At 57.0% G+C, this 18,931-nt stretch overlaps 1 protein-coding gene across 6 annotated transcripts in view; it reads left to right on the top strand.

The window, feature by feature from the left end:
* RNF220 (ring finger protein 220) overlaps window positions 1–17,769 on the top strand; it is a 241,196-nt gene extending 223,427 nt beyond the window's left edge. For all 6 annotated transcript variants that reach the window (XM_019501425.1, XM_019501422.1, XM_019501424.1 and 3 more), the window contains 3 exons: window positions 5,411–5,519; window positions 6,763–6,837; window positions 15,209–17,769. In XM_019501425.1, coding sequence (XP_019356970.1) covers window positions 5,411–5,519; window positions 6,763–6,837; window positions 15,209–15,280 — 256 coding nt within the window. In that variant the 3' untranslated portion in view covers window positions 15,281–17,769. The remainder of the gene's footprint in view (window positions 1–5,410; window positions 5,520–6,762; window positions 6,838–15,208) is intronic.
* Window positions 17,770–18,931: the final 1,162 nt, after the last annotated feature.

The following is an 18,931-nucleotide window of genomic DNA, read 5'->3' as shown; positions in this document are numbered from 1 at the left end:
TATTAAACTCAGCAAGTTGACTCAACTACACCTTCACAAAAGCCTCCAGTCTTGACTCAAGGGCTTGAAAGGAGGAGAATCCACCACTTGCTAGCTTAGTTCATCTTCACTTTCCATTGACATTCAAGCCAGGTGGGATGTACTTCTAGCACCTGCCTTCTCTCCATACTCTCTAAACCTGGTCACCTCTGAAGTCACCTGCTTTTTCATAAACATGAGACGCTCCTTAAGCCTCTGGGTTTTTTCAGGCCTCAAGTAATCTTTGCTACAGCCCCCCTTGAGTCGGCCAGTGAAAGCTGGAGATGAATGTATATGGGAAGGTGGGATGGAGAGACGCTGGGCAGTGTATTCCTTGGTGTCACCGTTGCTTGTGTCCAGCCTCCCATCAAAGCCTCTCTTGGGCTCACCACCGAGGTGCAAACTCATCCAAAAGTCAGGGAACTGCAACACCACCCACCCGGAGTGCCACTCCGATCCCCTTCCCCTGCCCAGTCTGCCGCTCTGCTTTCTGCTCCCTGTTCTGTGCTCCCTACCTGGTCCACTTCTCCGTTCCCTCCCTACCTGCTGCATGCCACACTCATAGGCCATGTGCCACAGTTTGGCCACCCCTGTGCCCAAGTGTGGCAGGAGCGCAGCGTATTCTCCTGCCAACCACCACATTTACAGGCATATGGAAACAAAAATAAATGTATCGTGGGGGGGGAAAGAGTGGAAGGTCGGGATATCAAGTGTCAAAAGTAGCCCATGAAATTTTACGGGCGGTGCATTTAATCAGCGCTAAACGTTTTTTACAAGGTACATACAAACAGCGGCGCAGTTAAAATTTATGGAATGTTATGTACAGTGCGGCCATTTATGAAGAAGGGAAAATTTATACCCGGTCGAAATAAACAAACCGGAGGGATGTTTTATGGAGAGCACTTGACAGCCGAGCTCCTTGAGCAAAACCCCCCGGAGGCAGGTCCTGGCTGACAGCTTCGAGACGCTTTCCCGTCGCGGAGGCTGTGGAGCTGCGGCACCCTCGGGCTTGCGCAGGGGCAGGGAGTTAAATGTAGTAATGCTCTTGTTTTATGGTGTACGAGTGGCCTGGAGCGAGTCCCCGCAGGAGCGCTGCGGCGGCTGAGTACCGCAGGTAGAAAGGTTTTCCGCACAGCTCTGACTCCTTAGCCCATATTGGCTGGTGGCTTCTCTCCAGAAGGGCACTCGGCTGTCATCTGGGGTGAAGTTGGCTGCTCCAGCATCAGCATTTTCCCCCCCCCTCTCTGGTCAAGTATTTTGTTGATAAAGCACAATCTTCGGTCAATTGAGAAATTCCAGAGCTGCGGAATCAGAGATAATTTAATTAACGGAGTTGCTTGTGATTGCCCCCGGGGACGGCGGGTGGCAATCGCTCGATTTAATTTGGAGAAACAAAGATCGCAGGCATGCTAATGCTTGACAAATAACCCGGCTTGCTTGTCTTATGGGGAGGCCAGCTGCCTCCCCCAGGAGACTCTCCCAGCCCATGGAAGGAGCTTACATGGAGATTATTGTCTTCTGGGTGGCTTCTTTGTCTCTCTTTTCCCAGGACTGGAACAGAGAAGGAGTGGGCAGGTTTGGGGTTTATTAAACAGCCGTGGGGCAGAGAGAAGAGAGGCAACAGCTTAGAGCAAGCTGCGGGAAAGGGTTTGCTGATGCTCTTCCTCGCCTTCTGCCCAGTTCCATAAATCTGTCTCCTGGCGTGAAGCCGGCACAGAAACCTCTGCTGCATTACCGTCTGGTTGACCACAAAACCCAGCAAGCAGACAACAAAGGGGGTAACTCAAAGATTCATCCTCAAAGCTGGGCCCTGGTGACTCTTTCCCCTTGCCCGCATCACTGTGGCTGTCCATCCACAAGGCAGTGCCCACAGTTGGGGTTTCTGGGCATGGGAGCCTGCCTCTTGTAACAGAGCAAATCCCCTCCATGGTGCATGTCCGTTCTGGGGGGGAAAGTGGAGAGCGTGTGATGAAAATCCACCCCTGGAAGAGGCACCTGGGAGAAGTGTTTACTGGGAGAGCAACCTGCGCTGTAGCACAAGGACGGGTGAAAAGTCAGGCCTTTGGGGTCCAGGCATCCCAGCAGCTCTGCAAGATAGCTGCCCCCGATCTCTGTACTGGCATTAGTGTGTCCTGGCTCTCAGTGCTCGTTACGCATGTCAGGGAACACTATGGTCCACACCCATACACCCTGGCTCCGACCGGACCTGGCCGAGGTGCCAGAGCAGGGCAGCGGAAGAGCTGGGCCTGGCCCCAGAGCCTGGACCCCGTTCCAAGCACCGTCTGCTGCCAGCTCCTGCCCTCCGCGCCCAGTGGTGCTCATGATGGTGTCAAAGCATGCAGTGTTGGCCCGCGTCACACCCCGTCTTCCCCAGGCACACAAGTGTGAGCATGCATGGGGGTGAGCTCCGTGCTTGCCCAGCACAGGAAGAGTCCTGTCAAGCGGTGTTTGTGGGATGAGCTCTGAGCCAGGCACATGGGAAGTGACTCTTGTCTTTATTCCCTCCCTGGAGGTTGGTCCAGCTTCCTGTAGTGGCTGATGTTTTCCCTATTTCCCTTGACCCCGTTTCCTCCACCTCTTTTAGAAGCCACAGCGTGGCTGCTTCTCCCTTTTGATATCACCTGGAGTTTTGTACCTGTTGTATCTGCTGCTCTCAAAGGCTTTCCCAAAATCTTGCCCATGAGATGTGCAGGTGGCCAGAACCATGCCCATCTCTGCCCAGGAGAGAGGAGCAGAGCCCCATCCTCGATCCATCATCAGGGCTCGTTGAGAGGGCACCTGGCAGGGAGGAATGCAGGCTTTAAAGGCGACTGCAGCAGCTGAGCAAGGAGAGGTTGCACTGGCTAAAACTCCCTCTCCTGTGAATGCCCCCCAGCCTTGTTAATAAATGTATATTTAACAATGTCTGGAGCGTATGAAGTGATAATAACTAAATCGATACCTCCCGCATTGATTGTGCAGGATCCCTACAGCGTGACGCATGCAGCGGTGCGGTAATTTTCCAGCTAACTAGCACCCTGATCTACAGCCCTCCTATTGATTGGCCATTGTATCAGGCAGGCTCTGAGCATTATTGCTTATGCCTCTATTCAGCCTCCTTTTTCTGATTCATTCATTTAATACTGGACAGGCACGATTCTCTCGGAGGCTTTCCGAAAACAGCCGATGGGGTCAGCTGCTCCGACTCCTATGAACAAGCCATTTGCTATCGCCTCCCATTGCAGCGGCAGAGAGTTTCCCTGGCCGTTGCGGGGCAGGAACAGATGCCTTCCCTGCATCCCACCTGAGAGGCTCATCACTCAGGGCGTTGAGAGGAGCCGTGCCTCCCCACAGGCCAATTCAGCTGCTGTTGGCAATTTGCTCATCAGCTGCTTCTGCTGAGGGGGAACTCGGCTCATTTCAGAGCTCTCTGGTCCCCGTGGATCTCTTCCTGCCCCTCTCCGGATAGCAGAGAGCAGTCACCTCGCTGCCAGTGCACAAGTTTCAGGGCAGCAGCACTCCAGGGGCAAAGGGAGCAAAACTCTTTTCAATTTCTAGAAGAGTTGCCAGGTCCCATCCAGACAGGACCAAGGTTTGACAGCTCCTTTGTGCGATCGCCACCCCCAAGCACCGTGGGAGCCCCGGGTTCGTTCCAGCCCCGGTTGCAGTAGCTGTTTGTGCAGAGAGGAGCAGCATCGGCAAGGGGTGGAGGGGGATTGTGCAGCCGTTCCACCTCATGCAGCTCTTCGCTGCAGCGGGGACCCATACCCGTCTCTGCTGCACATCTGCCAAACAAGCAGCCGAACACCCGGGCTGGGACATCTCACTGAAATGGGAGGGATGCAGCAAAAACAACTCTCCCTTCTGGTGAATCAGCATTTTCTAGCAAAACCGTTCCTCTAAAAATCCCCAACCAGTGCCAAAGCAGAAAAGGCTGTTAGGGTAAATCCGATATCTTTTATTAGACCAACTAAAATTTTAGTTGGTCTAATAAAAGATATCGGATTTACCCAAATAACCTTGTCTGCCGATGTCCTTAGACCAATACGGCTGCAACCAACACAGCTCAACCAATGCAAAGGATTTTGAACATGCCCTGCCTGCTTGCTGAGGACCAGGCAGGTCATTTCAGCAGGAAGGTCTGTGCCACTTGTTCGTGAAGCTCTGCTGCCCTCAAGGTCTGCATTTGTCCTCTGCCCCTGCCAGAGTCTTTCCAGTGCGTCGCAGAGCTGCTCACTTTGCTTACCAAACCGGGGGGTTTCATCCTGGCTGCCGCGCCCAGGCAGCGCAGCAGCAGGAGAAGCCACAGCAAAGTTCCCATCTGCCTTGAGAAGAGCCAGCACAACAGTCCCCCGTGGCTAGCTTCCAGACTGCTCTGTGCCGTGTCTTACAGCTAAGGATGGTTACATACGGGGCACACGTGCAGCCCTTCGACCCAGCCATTATGCATTCTGGTCCCTTGTATCCGCCTGCTGATATGCTGTTTGCTGGTTTCTGTGACCCCCTGCATGCAGCTAGGCCTGTGGGACCCTGACCAGGGCTCCTAGCTGTAACGGCACTACGTATAACAACTCAGACATTAGGAGGCAGTCATTCTTCTGACTGTCACATTTGATCTGGGCTTCACCAAAACCACTGTCACCTGCAAACTAAGTCTTTTTCCCAGCCCCACTGTCAAAGTTTCCCCAGAGAGCATCAGGGGAAAAGCCCTGCTTGTCTCTGGCCTGAGTCACCATGGCGCAGCCTTCTCCACCACTCTTCTCCAGCATCCCCGTTTCCCAGCCTGGCTGTCTCTGGGTGCCCCTGATTTTTTAGGGGCCAAAAGCCTCTCCTTCAGGCTTGCAGAATGGCTGTCATGCTCATCCCGGTATCCACGTGACATGCGAGATAATGCTGCCCATCAAATGTGACCCCAGGCACACAGGCAAGGGGGGATAAGCTGTTTTTATTGCTCGCTGTGGTGTGCGGTATCTGCATCTCCCTGTTTCCTCTGTGTTCATGCCTTGCCTGTACTAGAGGAAGGCTCAGAGCTGCATATGCTCATTTGCAATGGGGAGGGAATTGCATTGACATAGGAAAGCCTTAGGATGATCAGACAGAAGAGGGTGAATGGAGGTGACCGCCCACCCATGCAGACCATGCCACCCTCTGGCTGCAGCCTGCTCCAGCCAGTATTAACCACCCACCATCCTTTGCTCACAGGTCCTAGCTGAAGCTTTACAGCCTGGCTTCGGTAGGACTCCTATTTGGCGCGGTGGAAACCAGGCTCCTCCTTCACCCTCACATGCCAAGCTCCTTTCCTCCCAGCCTTCTCCCATCCTCCTCTGCACCCACCTCGAGGGCCGTAAATTTAACTTCTCCTTTCCCCAAGCCCTGACGGCCCACCCGCCCTGACTCCTGTCATCTTTTGCAGAATTACGGAAGACTCAGCAGTGACAACGTTCGAAGCGTTAAAGGCTCGTGTCCGTGAGTTAGAAAGGCAGCTTTCCCGTGGGGACCGCTATAAATGTCTCATTTGCATGGTGAGTAGCACTCCAGTTGTGGTAATGAATCAGAAAATGTCTTGGTCCCGAGGCCCAGTGTCTGTTGAGGTGGGGAGAATCGTACTCGTCTCCTGGAAGGGGAGCACACCCCTGTGCCTGCCCAAGGCAGAGCCCCTCACCCCCCCCTCTGAGTACATGGATGACAAGTTTCTCAGCCCACAGCTTCCCTTTTGCTGCACACATGGTAGCTCAGGTCATCCCCACGCATCCTAGGGGCCATAAGACCTTGGCCTCTCCTCTCAGCCTAGCTGTGCAAGGCTCCCCGATGTCCAGTCTGTGGGCTTGCCCGCCCTTTGGGAGAGCAGCCCCAGTTTGGAGGTAGGACTGTGCCCAAGTGTTCAGAAGTTGCCTGCATCCTCATGCTTCCATGTGTGGCCGTGTTATGACTTCCCTAAAGAAGGCCTGCAGCTCCCTCTAATGGCACAGCACCTGCAGCTGTCCCTCTTCACAAGGCTGCTTCTCCAAGCTCCTTGTGTCAGCAGAAGGAAGGTTAAGAGCTTATGCAGGGCAGCCCTGTGCACTCTCGGCTGGCAGCAGATGAGCAGGTCTCCCAAGGCACGCTGTCACTTGCCAGGACTGTTTGTCAAGGCAGGAGGGGGAACGCGCACTGGCCGTAGCAATGTTTCCTTGAACCTGCGTGGCATGTGCAGCCACACAGGCATGCCTAGCAGCGCAGCATGAGCACGCCTGCGCAGCCACGCACGCCGTGCAGCTTAGAGGGAATGCTGGCGGGGAAGTCGCTCCAGCAGAGCAGATAGCTGGGATTAGAGTTAACCTCACCCCAGTCCCTGGTCTTGTATGGTCACAGGACCGTCCCTTTGGGATCAGTGCCACATGGCTGCAGTAGTTCCTGCATTTCCCTCTCCAGATAACCAGGCTGAGCTGTGTCCCCCTTGAGTGGATCACGAGTCTCCCTCACACTCTTTTTGAGAGGCAGAGAAGTGAGCCAAGGAGGCTTCCCCCTATTACATCTTGCTCCATTTTCCCTCCATCTGGAAGCTGCTGGGAGCTTGTGCAAAGACCCTAGGATTTCTGTCCTCCCTTGTCCTGATGCTTCCTTGTTCCAGAGGTGGAAGGCGGGGGTGGGGGGTCTCTGGCGTGCACCCTTTCGCCAGGCTCTAAGAAGGCGAGTGCCCCGGAGATGAGACCCAGGGGATAGAACCATAGGGGAGGAACGGCCCGGCCTTCGCAGTGGCGGTAATGTCTCTGCTTCTCTCCACAGGACTCGTACACAATGCCCTTGACTTCCATCCAGTGCTGGCACGTGCACTGCGAAGAATGCTGGCTGCGGACTCTGGTGAGGCACTCGACTACTTTCTTGTTGATTCGTAGACTTCTCTCACTCCCCAGACATGTGCTCTGCTTCAAATTACCGTGGGAGCAGGGGGCTGCTGTTTTGCACCACGTGATCTGAGCATGGTTCTGGCTCGGGAGGCTCCCAGCACTTGCAGCCAAGTGCCCCTCTCATGTTCCAGCCCCATCTGGGTCCCCCTGCCTGGAGTCAGGTGCGAGGTGCCATTGCTAGAGCAGCCAGGCACCAGACCATGGCTATTGTTGGCTTCAGGGCTGTGTGCTAGAGGGGCCCCAGGCGTGGAACATGCTGGCCTGCCGGAGGAATTCCTCACGCAGGGCTGCCACAGCATTGGACCTCCACTGAAACGCGCTGAGCGGAGCTTCCCAGGAAGCTCAGGGGGAAGTGAACGTAGCTGAGAGTGCTGGAGGTGGCTTTTGTTTCTAGAGGGGTGGAAACAGCATCAGGGCATGCGGCAGTGCTTCCCGTTTTGTTTTGGACTGGATGGAAGGGGTGGCCTTGCACACCCCAGACTCAGAGTTTATTTGGAGGTGTCCCAATCACTGCCGGCCTGACTCTCTCCTCAGCTGGAGCAGTGGAAATCAGAGCTGGTCCATTTTGCCCTGACTCTCCTGCCTTGGTGGGATATTCCCATGATAGATTGCAGGCCGCATGGAGGGATGTCACGCCTTTCAAAGCAGTTGCTGCTGGGCACAGCAAAATCCTGTTGTCCTTACGATCCGACCATTGGGCAGTATCTCCTTTAACACCGCTGCTTAAAAACCTTGCCTGCCAAAGCTGGCAGGACAGTGAAGCCCCAGCAACATCGGGTATCCGTAGCAACCTCCATAACCTGGCTCTGCCCTGGGCAGTGTTACGCAGCTGTTCCTATTCCTGTCACCAGTTGGTCGTACAGGCTTTCATACCCCATCAGCAGCTGTCGTAGCAGGAAGGTGCCCCAGCGAACGCAGGCACCGCTGCCTTCGTGCGCCAGGGATCGCCCGGTTCAGGAGGGGCTGTGAGCTGGCAGCTGAGCGTTGCTGTCATGTGTGGGGTCCCCTTCTCCTCCCTTCCCCCTTAGCTGACCAGTCACAAGCCCTTCTGATGCTCATGTCCACCATCCCAGCTGCCTTCAGATCCCTTTGTTGCATTTCCCATCATCACGAGGCTGAACCCCTCCAGGCAGCAAGGAGTTCCCCTTGGCTTCCCACCCCCACCAGGAAAGCAGCACATGGGGCTGCTCTCACTGTCCAGCTAGGGTCCGCACTGGCCCCTCGGCTCTTCCGCTGCCTGGGCAGGCGTGAGGGGATGGGGACAGGGCCAGCAGGATGGGGTAGGAGGCACTTGGCACTTGTGTAGGGGAAGCAATTAATAAGCAGCCACTCATCTGTTCCCCAGCCCTCCCCTCTCCCCACAGCCCGCAATTTATTAAAGCAGGCCTTTCACGAGGCATGCTTCTGCGCAAAATCCCCCGGCCTGGGCTCGCATGTTTCTAATGTAACCATTAAAACGTAGCCCGAAGACAGCAATAAAAACCCTGGAACGCCTTGGTGCTTTTGTGTCTTGATCAAAGTCAATGTGTGTAATCTCGTTAAGGCTGCCCTCCCCTCCGCCTCGCCCCTTCCCCCGCTTTTTATGAATTTAATGGCACGCAGCAGCTGGGCCCGGCATTGAGCGCGCACCAATCTGCATTGTTCTAATTAAGGTATCTCCTTTTATTTCGGGCACAAAAGAGACTCTTGTTTTTTTTAACGAGCGAGGAGCTGTGGGATAGTGTGTGTAATAATCGCCCCTGTTACCTTTCCCGGAGTATAAAGCGAGCCCCCCGGGGGGGCAAGGAGGGAGCCCGCGTGGGCAGCACACATGGAAAGACTTGGTCAGGGGAGCAGGGCAGCATTTTTCCCATGTTGTGCAATAAACAATTTGTTGGAGTTCGGGGCGGGCGGCTCGCACAGGGCTTCCGGTGGGTTTTGAACGCGCTGGAGACCTGCCATCCATCCCGCCAGAGAGCAGCCCCACTTCCCCTGCACGCCTGCGTTTTATATGTGCCGCCGAGGCCCGATATTCAATTAGATTTCTTCTTTGTATCGTCCGTTAAACAAGGAAACAAAGGATCAAAGCAGCCAGCAAAGCTGCGGGGTCTGCTCGGGGTGGGTCAGAGGTGCGGGAGCTGGGCTGGGTGCCTGCATGAGTCTTCTCACAGCAGAGAGGGCCTTAAAATGTTTTAGGCCCAAGGTTTTCCAGGCTCGGTCTTCTCTCGGCCCTTGCCGGCCTTCCAGAGGTGCTGCTGAGTATCGGGCCCGTAGGGCGAGGTTCTGCTCTGGAAAAGGCACGAAAAGGGCTGGTTTGTATCTTTGGCTTGGGCACAGGTCTGCGCAGCTGAAGAGGAAGAGGTTGGGGGACTATGTACACGCTCGCCTGGGACTGAGGGTCACACTGGTGCATGCACCCTTTTTGTCCCTGGGACGTGCCGACTGTGGGGTGATCCACCAGGCAGGGCAGGCTGCGGCTCCTCTCCCAGCGCTGTATGGGGTGAGCAGGAGTGAAAGCACAGCGCCGAAGGCAGCAGCCCAGGCTGAGGGCAGGCCTGTTCAGGAGGAAGCATCCCTGATCTGCCATGAAGTTAGGATGGCTGGAGTCCAGCAGCGGCCCAATGTGCCTTCATGCCAGCAGGAGCTGATGAATAATAATTCAGGGACTGTCCAGGTTGTGCCTGTTGTTTGGAGAGAGGACTGAGCCTCAGGGTGGTGACCGTCAGCCCAGCCCCACACCCCAGTAGCAGCCAGAAGTGCTGTTGCGTGGGTCCACATGTGTCGGGATGCTGGGTGTGCCTGTATCCCACGCAGCGGCAGTCTGCATAATCTAATAATCCCTGCCTGGATTGGTCTCCAGCTTTGTTTTATTTGGCTTCTGAGCTCCTTGGTACTTGACAGCCTTTCTCCAGGGCTTGAACCAGATGTGTTTGATTCAGTTGGTGTTGTGCTTCCAGGAGTCAGGGGGCTCTCTCTGTCCTCAGACAGGGAAACAGGCACGTTGTTAAGCACTGTCCCAAAGGCGCTCTGGAAGCTGGTGGAGGTCAGCCCAGGATCTGTCCGATCCAGAGCCACAACCGCTGTGCCTGCCTGGCGTGTGCTGCCATGCGCCCCTGGGGCATCAGCCTCTTTTGCTGGTCGTGGCTTGGTGAGAGTCTTTACCACGGTGCTTGTTCAACTTGGCCTGGCCGCTCTGTGGCATGTTCACTCGCTGTTGTGTCCGCAGATCATTTGCAAAGCAACGGCTCTGTGAGACAGAAACACAGATTCAGGGCACGGCCCCCCCCCACGGCTCCTCCAACCACGTGGGTTCTTCCTTGGCTTTCCTGCTCGAATTGGTGGCATTGTAGGGAACAAGAGCATGTCCCCAGGTACTGCCGGCTGAGCGATTTGTTTTCCAGAGCCCAGGACAGCTGAAGAACCGCAGCGCCTCCTTTGCCGTTCACCCGTTTGAGGACTTCTCCGAAGGACTCCTGGGGCAGCTGCACCGCAACCCCCTCCAAAAGCCCCGGGCCTTCAGCCTAGGCTGGCAGAGGGTACATGGAGCACCCTTCAGCCAGCAGCCACTCTTCTCTAGAGCACGAGGCAGGGAGGCAGCAGCCCAGCCCACGTGTGCATCCCATCATGGCAGCATGCACGCAACCCACCTTGCTGAACAATGCACGCCGGACCCAAGAGCATGGTGCAGTGTGCTGCGGCCTTATCCTCTCCTTGACTCCTGCCAGCCACCAGGCTAGCTCAGTGAGGGAGCACGTGCTCAGGGCTGGGACCCCTCTGTATACTTACCCCCCAAAGGGGCAGGCAGAGAAGTCCAAGCACACCAGCACCACGCATGTCTTTGGCCCTGGATGGAGCCGTGCTGCCACTGGTGGAATCAGTGAAAGTGCTGCACAGCCATTGTCTGGCTGCAGCCGTCCCAGGGAACTGTGTCTTAAAGGACGAGAGCTATAAGGAATGTGGTCTGGCAGCTCAGGCAGGACTTGAGGAGAGGCCGAGGGAACTCAGCTGATTGAGTCTGGAGAAGAGAAGACCAAGGTGGGATTGAATAGCAGCCTTCACCTCCCTGCAGGGGGGTTCAAAGAGGATGGAGCTGGGCTGTTCTCAGTGGGGCAGATGACAGGACAAGGAGCAATGGGCTCAAGCTGCAGCATGAGAGGTTGAGGTTGGATATTAGGAAAAACTCTCTCACTTGGAGGGTAGTAAAGCACTGGAACGGGTTCCCCAGGGAAATGGTGCAGTCTCCATCCTTGGAGGTTTTTAAACCCCAGCTAGACAAAGCCTTGGCTGGGATGATGTAGTTGGGGCTGGTCCTGCTTGGAGCAGGGGGTTGGACTAGTTGTTACCTCCCAAGGTCCCTTCCAACCCCATTTTCTAGGCTTCTGTTACCTGCTCCACTGTTGCTTGGCGGTGAGAGACCCTGCGCAATAGGCCCTGCGTTCATGAGCTGCCCAGGGCTGGCTGCCGGTCTGTCTACTCCTGACCCAGCAATGTCAAAAGCTGCTGCAGGTGACCCAGAGCGTGCCTTCATCGGTCCGGAGCACCCCCTGCCTGGATGCTGCATCCTCTTGGGAAACTGCCAACCCCCAGGGCAGCTGGAAGTATCTCAGCCTGCACTGCACCTTCTCATTTTGGTCTAAAACAAACACCATGTCATTCCTCTTCCTTTTTTAAAAGGAAGCCTCTTAAACCAAAGCGCCCCAATCCTTCCCAGCCCCACGTGAGCCCTAACGAATTGGCAGCGCTGTGGCTCTCATTAACTTCTTTTTCAAACCACCCAGATCGATTAGCTGGCGTGGTGGATCCATCACTTGCCAAATCTAAATTAAGAAAGGAGCGCAGGGTGGGGGAAATGGACTCCATTGCGGTCCTGGCCCCTTTTCTTGGCTGTGTTTCAGCCCTGGAGCAAACTTCCTGCAGCGGGTGGTTTTTTGTTTTTTTACAGACCCCTGAAAACTGGGGTTTGTAATGGAAAAGCTGAGGTGGGTGCTCCTGTGGCCCACACAGCTCTTGCACATCAAGGCTTTTCTACCGAGAAGGGATGAAAAGAGCAAAAGGACCTGGAGGAAAGAAAAAAAGAAACGTCCGACAGGTGTGACTTGTTACGGTGCCACATTTTTATTTCAAGGGGAAAGTTTTTAGTAAGTCCAGCTGGCAGGTGAGCTGGGGAGGTGTGGGGAGCACATACCTTCCCTGCTCCCGGTGCCAGCACACAAGAGAGGATGGCTTTAATTGCCTCTTGTAACAAATACAGCACACCACTGAAAAAGGGGCAGGAGCAAGGAGCAGAGTCGTAAGGGGGAGATTTTTTTTTTAGTCTTTCACAAAAAACCCAGTGCTTAGAAGTCAGGGCTCTGACCCCAGCATGCGTGGGGTGGGGAGAGGATGCCGGCCAGCAGGAAGAACTCTTGAGGGTCATTTTCACCTGCACTATTTAATGCCCAAGAGGGCACGGAGCCGTACACACAGGCAGCCCGCCTACAGGACCTCTGGGCTTGAGCATCGTGCTGCAGACAGCAGCCACAGGCACATCGCCCTGCCCTGGGCACAGGTGATGTGCCACCCACCGCTGCTGTAAAAAAGCCCACATCCAGGCACGAAGCACAGCCGGGCGTTTCTTCCCATAGGCCCAGCAGCTGGACCGTGTGGAGACGCAGCCCCCACCATGCACTGGTGGGCAAGGACACTGCCGAACGCAGGGCACGGGAGAGCCTGGAGGCTTCGTGCGAACGCTGAGAGGAAACGGGCAGGCTTCGGCTGGACCTCTTCTGCCTCAGGCGTTGGAGCTTCACCAGTGCTGCTCGTCGGCTTCAGGCTACTTTGATGAGAGCCAGGTTAGGTGACATGGGGACATACCAGAAGAGGCCATTTATCTGCCTGAAGTCCTGGCATGTGCAGGACTAGGCTGTCCCCCAGCTCGGGACCTGGCGCAAGAAGGGCATTCTCACCAGATCCCAGCCGGGGGGAAGTGGCACATGCAGGCCCTTTTGGAGCTGGGATCCCCCAGGGGCGGCCATCCCTGTGGTCAAGGGCTCTGCGTGCTCTCCACCAGCTGTATTCGAGCGCGCGGCTGTCGGAGCGGTAAGCAGTGCCGTTCTCCTGGGGCAGGCGCCTTTGCCGCCAGCGCCAAGCTGCATCCTCCTCCCTCGCCCGGCTCTGGGGCTGCATGCGAAGCAGGTGGTGTGTGCAGGGGCGGGGGAGGAGGACCGGCCCAGCCCCATTGCACAAGGTGCACAGGCTGGAAAGCACTGCCTTTTCCCTCCCCCACCGGCCCCCAGCTCCTGATCCCCTTTCCTGGAAGCCTGACACGCAGGTGTTTCTCTGTTGGCTTGGACACAGCCCTGCGCTGGGGCCTGCGTGGCCTCATGGTCGGCTCCCTCTCCTTGCCCGTGCTCTGGAGGGCTGGGTTTTTTGTCAAAGACAAGGAGACGGCCTTCCGTGCTCAGAGATGCAGGGGAGCACCCAGCCAACCCCGCACACCATCCTGACAGGTGAAGTGGACTGGGCGTCCCCCTGCCTCCGGCCTTACAAGCTTGGCCCCGTCTCCGCTGGATGGAAAACACAAAAACAGATGTGCCATAGCCACCACATCTGGAATGCCTCAGACCCCCTGTGGGTGCTGCCTTTTGCAGCCGCTGCCCAGCGTGACGTGATTGTTCAGGGCAGATGCAAACTTTGGGGCCCCATACCACCTCTCGCTTCTGGGAAGGCCCCTGAGGGCAGAGCCCTTGCGGAGCCACAGGATATGTGGGATGACAAGGGATTGAAACAGCGGGCATGGTGCCTGCATCCCAAGTTGCAGAGACTGGGTTTAAGGCAGCGAGTCTCAGCCAGTGCCTGGGGCGCCACAGGGAGCCACGCAGGGTTAGCACCAGCCGGCATAGAGGCGGGATTCGCACGGTGAACCCAGAGGTTGCACACAACGATTGACGGTTGTGGTTGTTTCATGTTTGCTGCAACTGCTGTGTGCTCAAAAAATGAGTGAAAACTCAAGGGCTGGTATTTTCCGCAGGGGCCTTGAGTTTCCCCGGGGGGCCTGGAGTCTTTGCAGGCTAAAAAGATTGAGGACCACTGGTTTATGCATTTCCAGGGACGTACATCAGCTCCTGCTCCTGCTTTCTGGAAAGGGGAAAGGACCTCTCCTGGGCTGCAGAGTCCAGAGCTTTGCTCTGAGCAAGGAGATGCCTGGGGTGGATGGTAGATGTGGCCATCCCACTGCTTCCCAGGTCTGACCCTCCCCTGGTAGCAGCACCAGGCAGTCCCAGTCGGGACCAGCTCCATTGCCGAGCCTCACAGCATTTCTGTCCCCCCCCCGGGCAGGGCAACGTCTCCTGCAGACGTTGTGGGCCTGGCATAGGAGGTGCTGAGCATCTGCAGCTCTTCAGCTGGCACTTCTCCACGGGGGTCTTGGAGCAGTGTAGCAGGATGGGAGCCCTGCCCTGCTCCCAAGTCTAGCTGCCCAAAGTCCCCCAAGCCGCATCTCCTGCAGCTGCAGGTGTTAGCAACAGGCCCCTGCAGCTTGCTAAGGGGGCACAGCCCCGTGCAGCCCCCAAGCTGGTCTCCACGGTGATGGGTGTGCGGATGGAGGGGCGACCTGCACGTGGGCATAGGTCTGCAACACTAGATTTGGTGGTGCCCGGCTGCAGAGCTCTGCCTGTCCTTTCTCTCATCAGTGCCCATCCAGTGATGACCGCAGGTCTGGGGCTGATGAACGCCCTCTCCCCGTCAGGCTTTCTTCCACCTCCTTTCCTAGGACCCGGACTCTGCTGTGCACCCCAGGGGCTGGGATCTCCCACCGTACTGGAGGCGCACAGCGGCATGCCCAGCTGCCAGGGCTCCTAATTGGGAGCTGCATTGGCCTGTCTGCACGGGGGTGGAACTGGAGGGACTGGGATGCAGCCAACGGCACCCGCGGGTTTCTCCATCTGCTGTCAACAGGGTCAAGGGCCACAAAGAGCAGCCCCCGTACCCTCAGCATCAGGCTGTATCGTCTGAGCTGCTGTGCTGGCTCCTCCTTCCCCAGGGCCAGGCAGGTGCTGCAGGCAGTGCAGATCCAGCAGCCCTGAGTTGGGGGGAGGCCGTAGCTCCAACGTGCCCAGCTCCCATCTCGTGCCATTCAGCTCAGGCCTGGCTGGCGCAATAGCTCGGGGCAGTGGAGCTGCCGGGACCCAGATCTGGCGGTACCAGCTCTATCATCCCGCCTGCAGCCTGGCCATAAGAGGGAAACAGCTGCCCTGGGGAGGGCAGATCCTTGCTCTAGCCCCCGGAGCTGGGCAGGGCAGGGGGCAGGCACGGCCTGAGAGGCAGATCTACCCCTCGTGACGCCCCTCTGTCTCTGTCCCCTGCAGGGTGCCAAGAAGCTCTGCCCTCAGTGCAACACCATCACGTCCCCGGGCGACCTGCGGCGCATCTACTTATGAAGAAGGCAGCCGGAGGGCGGGACCGGGCGGCTCGGCCCAGCCCGGCTCCAGCGCCGCGGCGGGAGAACGACGACCGCGACAGTAAGAGACGTTTTTAACAGAACCCAATAGACTCTGACCGCGGCCGGGAGGCTGCGGGAGCAGCTGGGATGCCACGGACCGGGCCTGGCCGTGGGACCTCCTTCAGCGACTCCAGTGGGCAAACCCCAAACCTTTGGCTGTGACGCCCCCTTTTTAAACCAGTACCCCCACCCCGTCTCCCCGGCGCTGGATGAGCATCGGAGGGGTGCGCGACCCCTTCAGAACAAGGGACCCTCGGCGAGACACGGAGCCAGAACCTGTAACTTGTGCTCTTGGTTCAGTTTTTTTTTGGTTGTTTTCTGAGTTTTGTTTGGTTTTTTCGTTCCGTTCTGTTTTCTGTTTGGTTTTTTTCTTTCGTGGTGTTCTAGTGACTTAAAAAAAGGTTTAAAAAAGAAAAAAAAAACCCTAAACCCCACCTCCCCCCACACACAGGCAGAAATGAAGCACATGTAATATAGACGATATATGTTTACAATGTTGTGTATAAATGGGATAGACTCAAACATTACATACTAATAAGTTTCCCTTCCGCCTTTTTTTGGTTGTATTTTTTTTAAAGAAGAAAAAGAGAAAGAAAAAAAGAGCAGAGAACATTAAACCCATATTTTTCTTGGTTCTGCAAAGTTTTGGCATTAAAGTCATTAGTTTAAAAAAAAAAAAGAATATATATACATATATATAATATAAATGGTTTAATGTTCTGTGGTGTATATTTCCTCATTCAGATATGAAGTTAACAGCTCTTAGTAATGGCTGTAGCATCACCCATAACTTACAGGACTTATGGGGAGTAGAGGAGATGGGTTTTTTGTCATTAGTCGTAGCTAATGGGGCTATTTATACTAGGATCCTTTCCCCCCCCGGAAGGACAACCGTGGTCATTTCTCAGCAGGGGAGACGGAGGGGGCCTGGCTCCCGGGCCTGTGGCCTTTCCCACCAGAGACAGCAACGAACTCAGCTGGTCCCAGCCTGCCCCATGGCCCGCTCCGAGCCCGGGCTCCCCTCCCAGCACCGCCACTGCTGACTCAGTTTGTGCCCCCGTCGACGGACTCGCTGTCTGCTGCACGAAGCCGCCCGTGCCCGCCTGCGGCAGAGGGTCCCGCGGCCTTTTGTGCCATCCCTGCCAGCTGGAAAAGGCCCCGGGGCCAGGTGCTTCCCGTCTCCCATTGGGGATGTGCTGGCTCTACGCCGGTCTCGTCCTGCACAGTGTCCCATCAGGGAGACGCTAGGAACCGCCCTGACTTGTGCTGCACCCGGGGCTTTCCCTTTGCACACCTCCGCAGCCCGGTGCTCCATGGCCTTCCAAAACCACCGCGGGCCAGAGGCGCCGTTGACTCACCTGCTCCCTCCTGGCTCACAGGGCCATCTGTGCCCCCCAGGAGCAGAGCTGCGCTGCTCGGCCCAGCTAGTTTTGCAAGACTGGGCGGGCACCGCTAAGCCAACGGCTGAGACCTCACTGTGGGCTGCGCCTTTGGGGTCTTCTAGCTTTTCCTCCCCAGGCTGAGCCCAGGTGTGAAGCGGCCACACAAAGACCTGCTGTGGGCTGGTGTATAAAGGTGGCTGGAGCAGGCCACCAACCAAGCCGTGGCGAGGCACCAGGGTCAGCAGCTCGAGCTGATTCAAAGGCCTCTCCTGGGGGTGCCAGGATCTGGCTGCTGGATGTGTGAAAACACCCAGAGCTGCTGTCACGCACAGGCAGACGGTCACTGGACTCAGCATCTGGGGGGCTCCAGCACGGCAGCTGGATCTAGCTGCTGGGCGTCCTCCTCGCCTCCGTGGAGGCAGCGCTCAGACCCCTCTGTGCCTTTAGCACGAGGGTTGTAGAAGCAGCCGGGGAGGAAACATCGCAGTGAGGGAACATCAGGGCTTTGCTTCGGGGCTGGCATGGGCAGGCTGTGCAGTGTGGCCTTGCCCTGGGAAGTGAGTTCGAGGGCCACGCGGTGATCCATGTTGGGGGCGGGGGACAGAGCGGGCTCCCAATGCCCAGGCCAGCTTCTCCCCCCGGTGTGTTGTGGACCAGCAGTGTGCTGTATGTACGTAGCTGTAAAACCATATGTAACCAGTACCGTTCCTTTCTTTTCATGTAAAGCCATCCCTGTTTCGTCACGGCGCGGGTGGGGGGGTGTATGGGAACCAGGGTGGGGGGAGAGTCTTGTCTGGGCCTGCTCTGGAGCCAGCCGCGGCCTGTAGCACGGCATCACTTCCGCCTCTTCCGCAGGGAGTTTTAAGGAAAAAGGAAATAATAAAAAGACGTACGGAGTCGACGATCTTTGCCCAAAGAATCCCAATTGCACACGGTGATATTCCAGTCGTGTCCATGATTGTGTGTCAATGTATATTCTATAAAAAGGTACTTGTCATTCCCGTTTGTAAACTACATTTGACATTAATTAAACCAGTATAAATCCTCCCGTCTCTGCCTCCCTTCTCCACACAGGGCCCTAGCCCCCGGCGCTGGGTGGGCTCTGGGCATGGGATCATACAGGCCTTGCAGCCGGGCCCTGGAGAGCAGCAGTGTCCTCCCAGGGAGCAGGGGAAGAAGATCCCACTTCTCCCACCCCGTCTACCACGGGCACTATTGCAGTGGGAGCACCCGGGGGTCAGGGAAACCATTCTCCGTGGCACGGCTGGGCCTGAGCACCATCACCCCAAGGCGGCTGGTGTCTGGGAGCCCAGCAACACTCCTTGCTGCTGTCTCTTGCGCTGCCTGCCTACCGGAGGCCGAAGCGGCTGGTTTCGCACTGGCTGGAGGCTGCAGCGCCTGGGGATGAATCTGTGGCGGGACTCTGAGCTCCAGCACCCAGGAGACGCAGCCCCAGGCTGGGCTGGGTGTTGCTGTGAGCCAGGTGGAGGGGGATGTGCAGTCTGAGCCCTGCCATGCATCGACCCCCCCCCCCCATGCCCCTGCAAGGGGAGCAGGAGATGGGTGGGTGTGAGTTTGGGCTTCCCCCTAGATCCAGGCGACAGGTCCTAGATGTGCCCACGGGCTCGGATATGCCAGTGGTGGCCCACGCACGTGCTGCTTTGCGAGGGAAGGGTGACCGGCAGCTCCCAGGGGCCGAGCCTAGGGGAGCGGGAAGCAGCCCCAGGACGCCCCCTTCATCACAGCAGGGCCAGCCCCCTCCCACGCCAGCTTGACCAAGAGGAGACTCTCCAGTGACACTTAGCAATACGGGGCACATGAAACGCACTGACTGGCTCCCATCAGCAGCAGTGGGCTGTCGTCTCACACTTGAACATGCACACACATGGCCCGGCCCAGCTGAGTGGGGGGTGGTCATGGTGTGGTGATGCCAACACCAGTGTCAGGCCCCACTTCCACACTAGACCCGCCTGGGCATCTTTGTGCACAGGGAGCCTATCTACTGCTCTAGGTGTTGTGAGGTGACTTGACTGAGGCCACAGAAGCAGGCAGTGGCAGAGCCGGGCTGGAACCCAGGTGCTCCCCATCCCCAGGCTGGGTGTAAAGGGAGCGAGGAGGAGGCAGCTGCCTGCCAGGGGTTCTGCCCAGCTGTTATGGGTGTGTGCCTGGGTGGTTTGGGGGGGGGGGGGGCGGGCCCCCGGGGCCCC

This window comes from Gavialis gangeticus, unplaced genomic scaffold (assembly GCF_001723915.1).
Source record: "Gavialis gangeticus isolate Ggan-Ray unplaced genomic scaffold, GavGan_comp1, whole genome shotgun sequence".
Lineage (NCBI taxonomy): Eukaryota > Metazoa > Chordata > Crocodylia > Gavialidae > Gavialis > Gavialis gangeticus.
The sequence above is the reverse complement of the archived record's forward strand: the minus strand, read 5'-3'. Positions and strand labels throughout refer to the sequence as shown.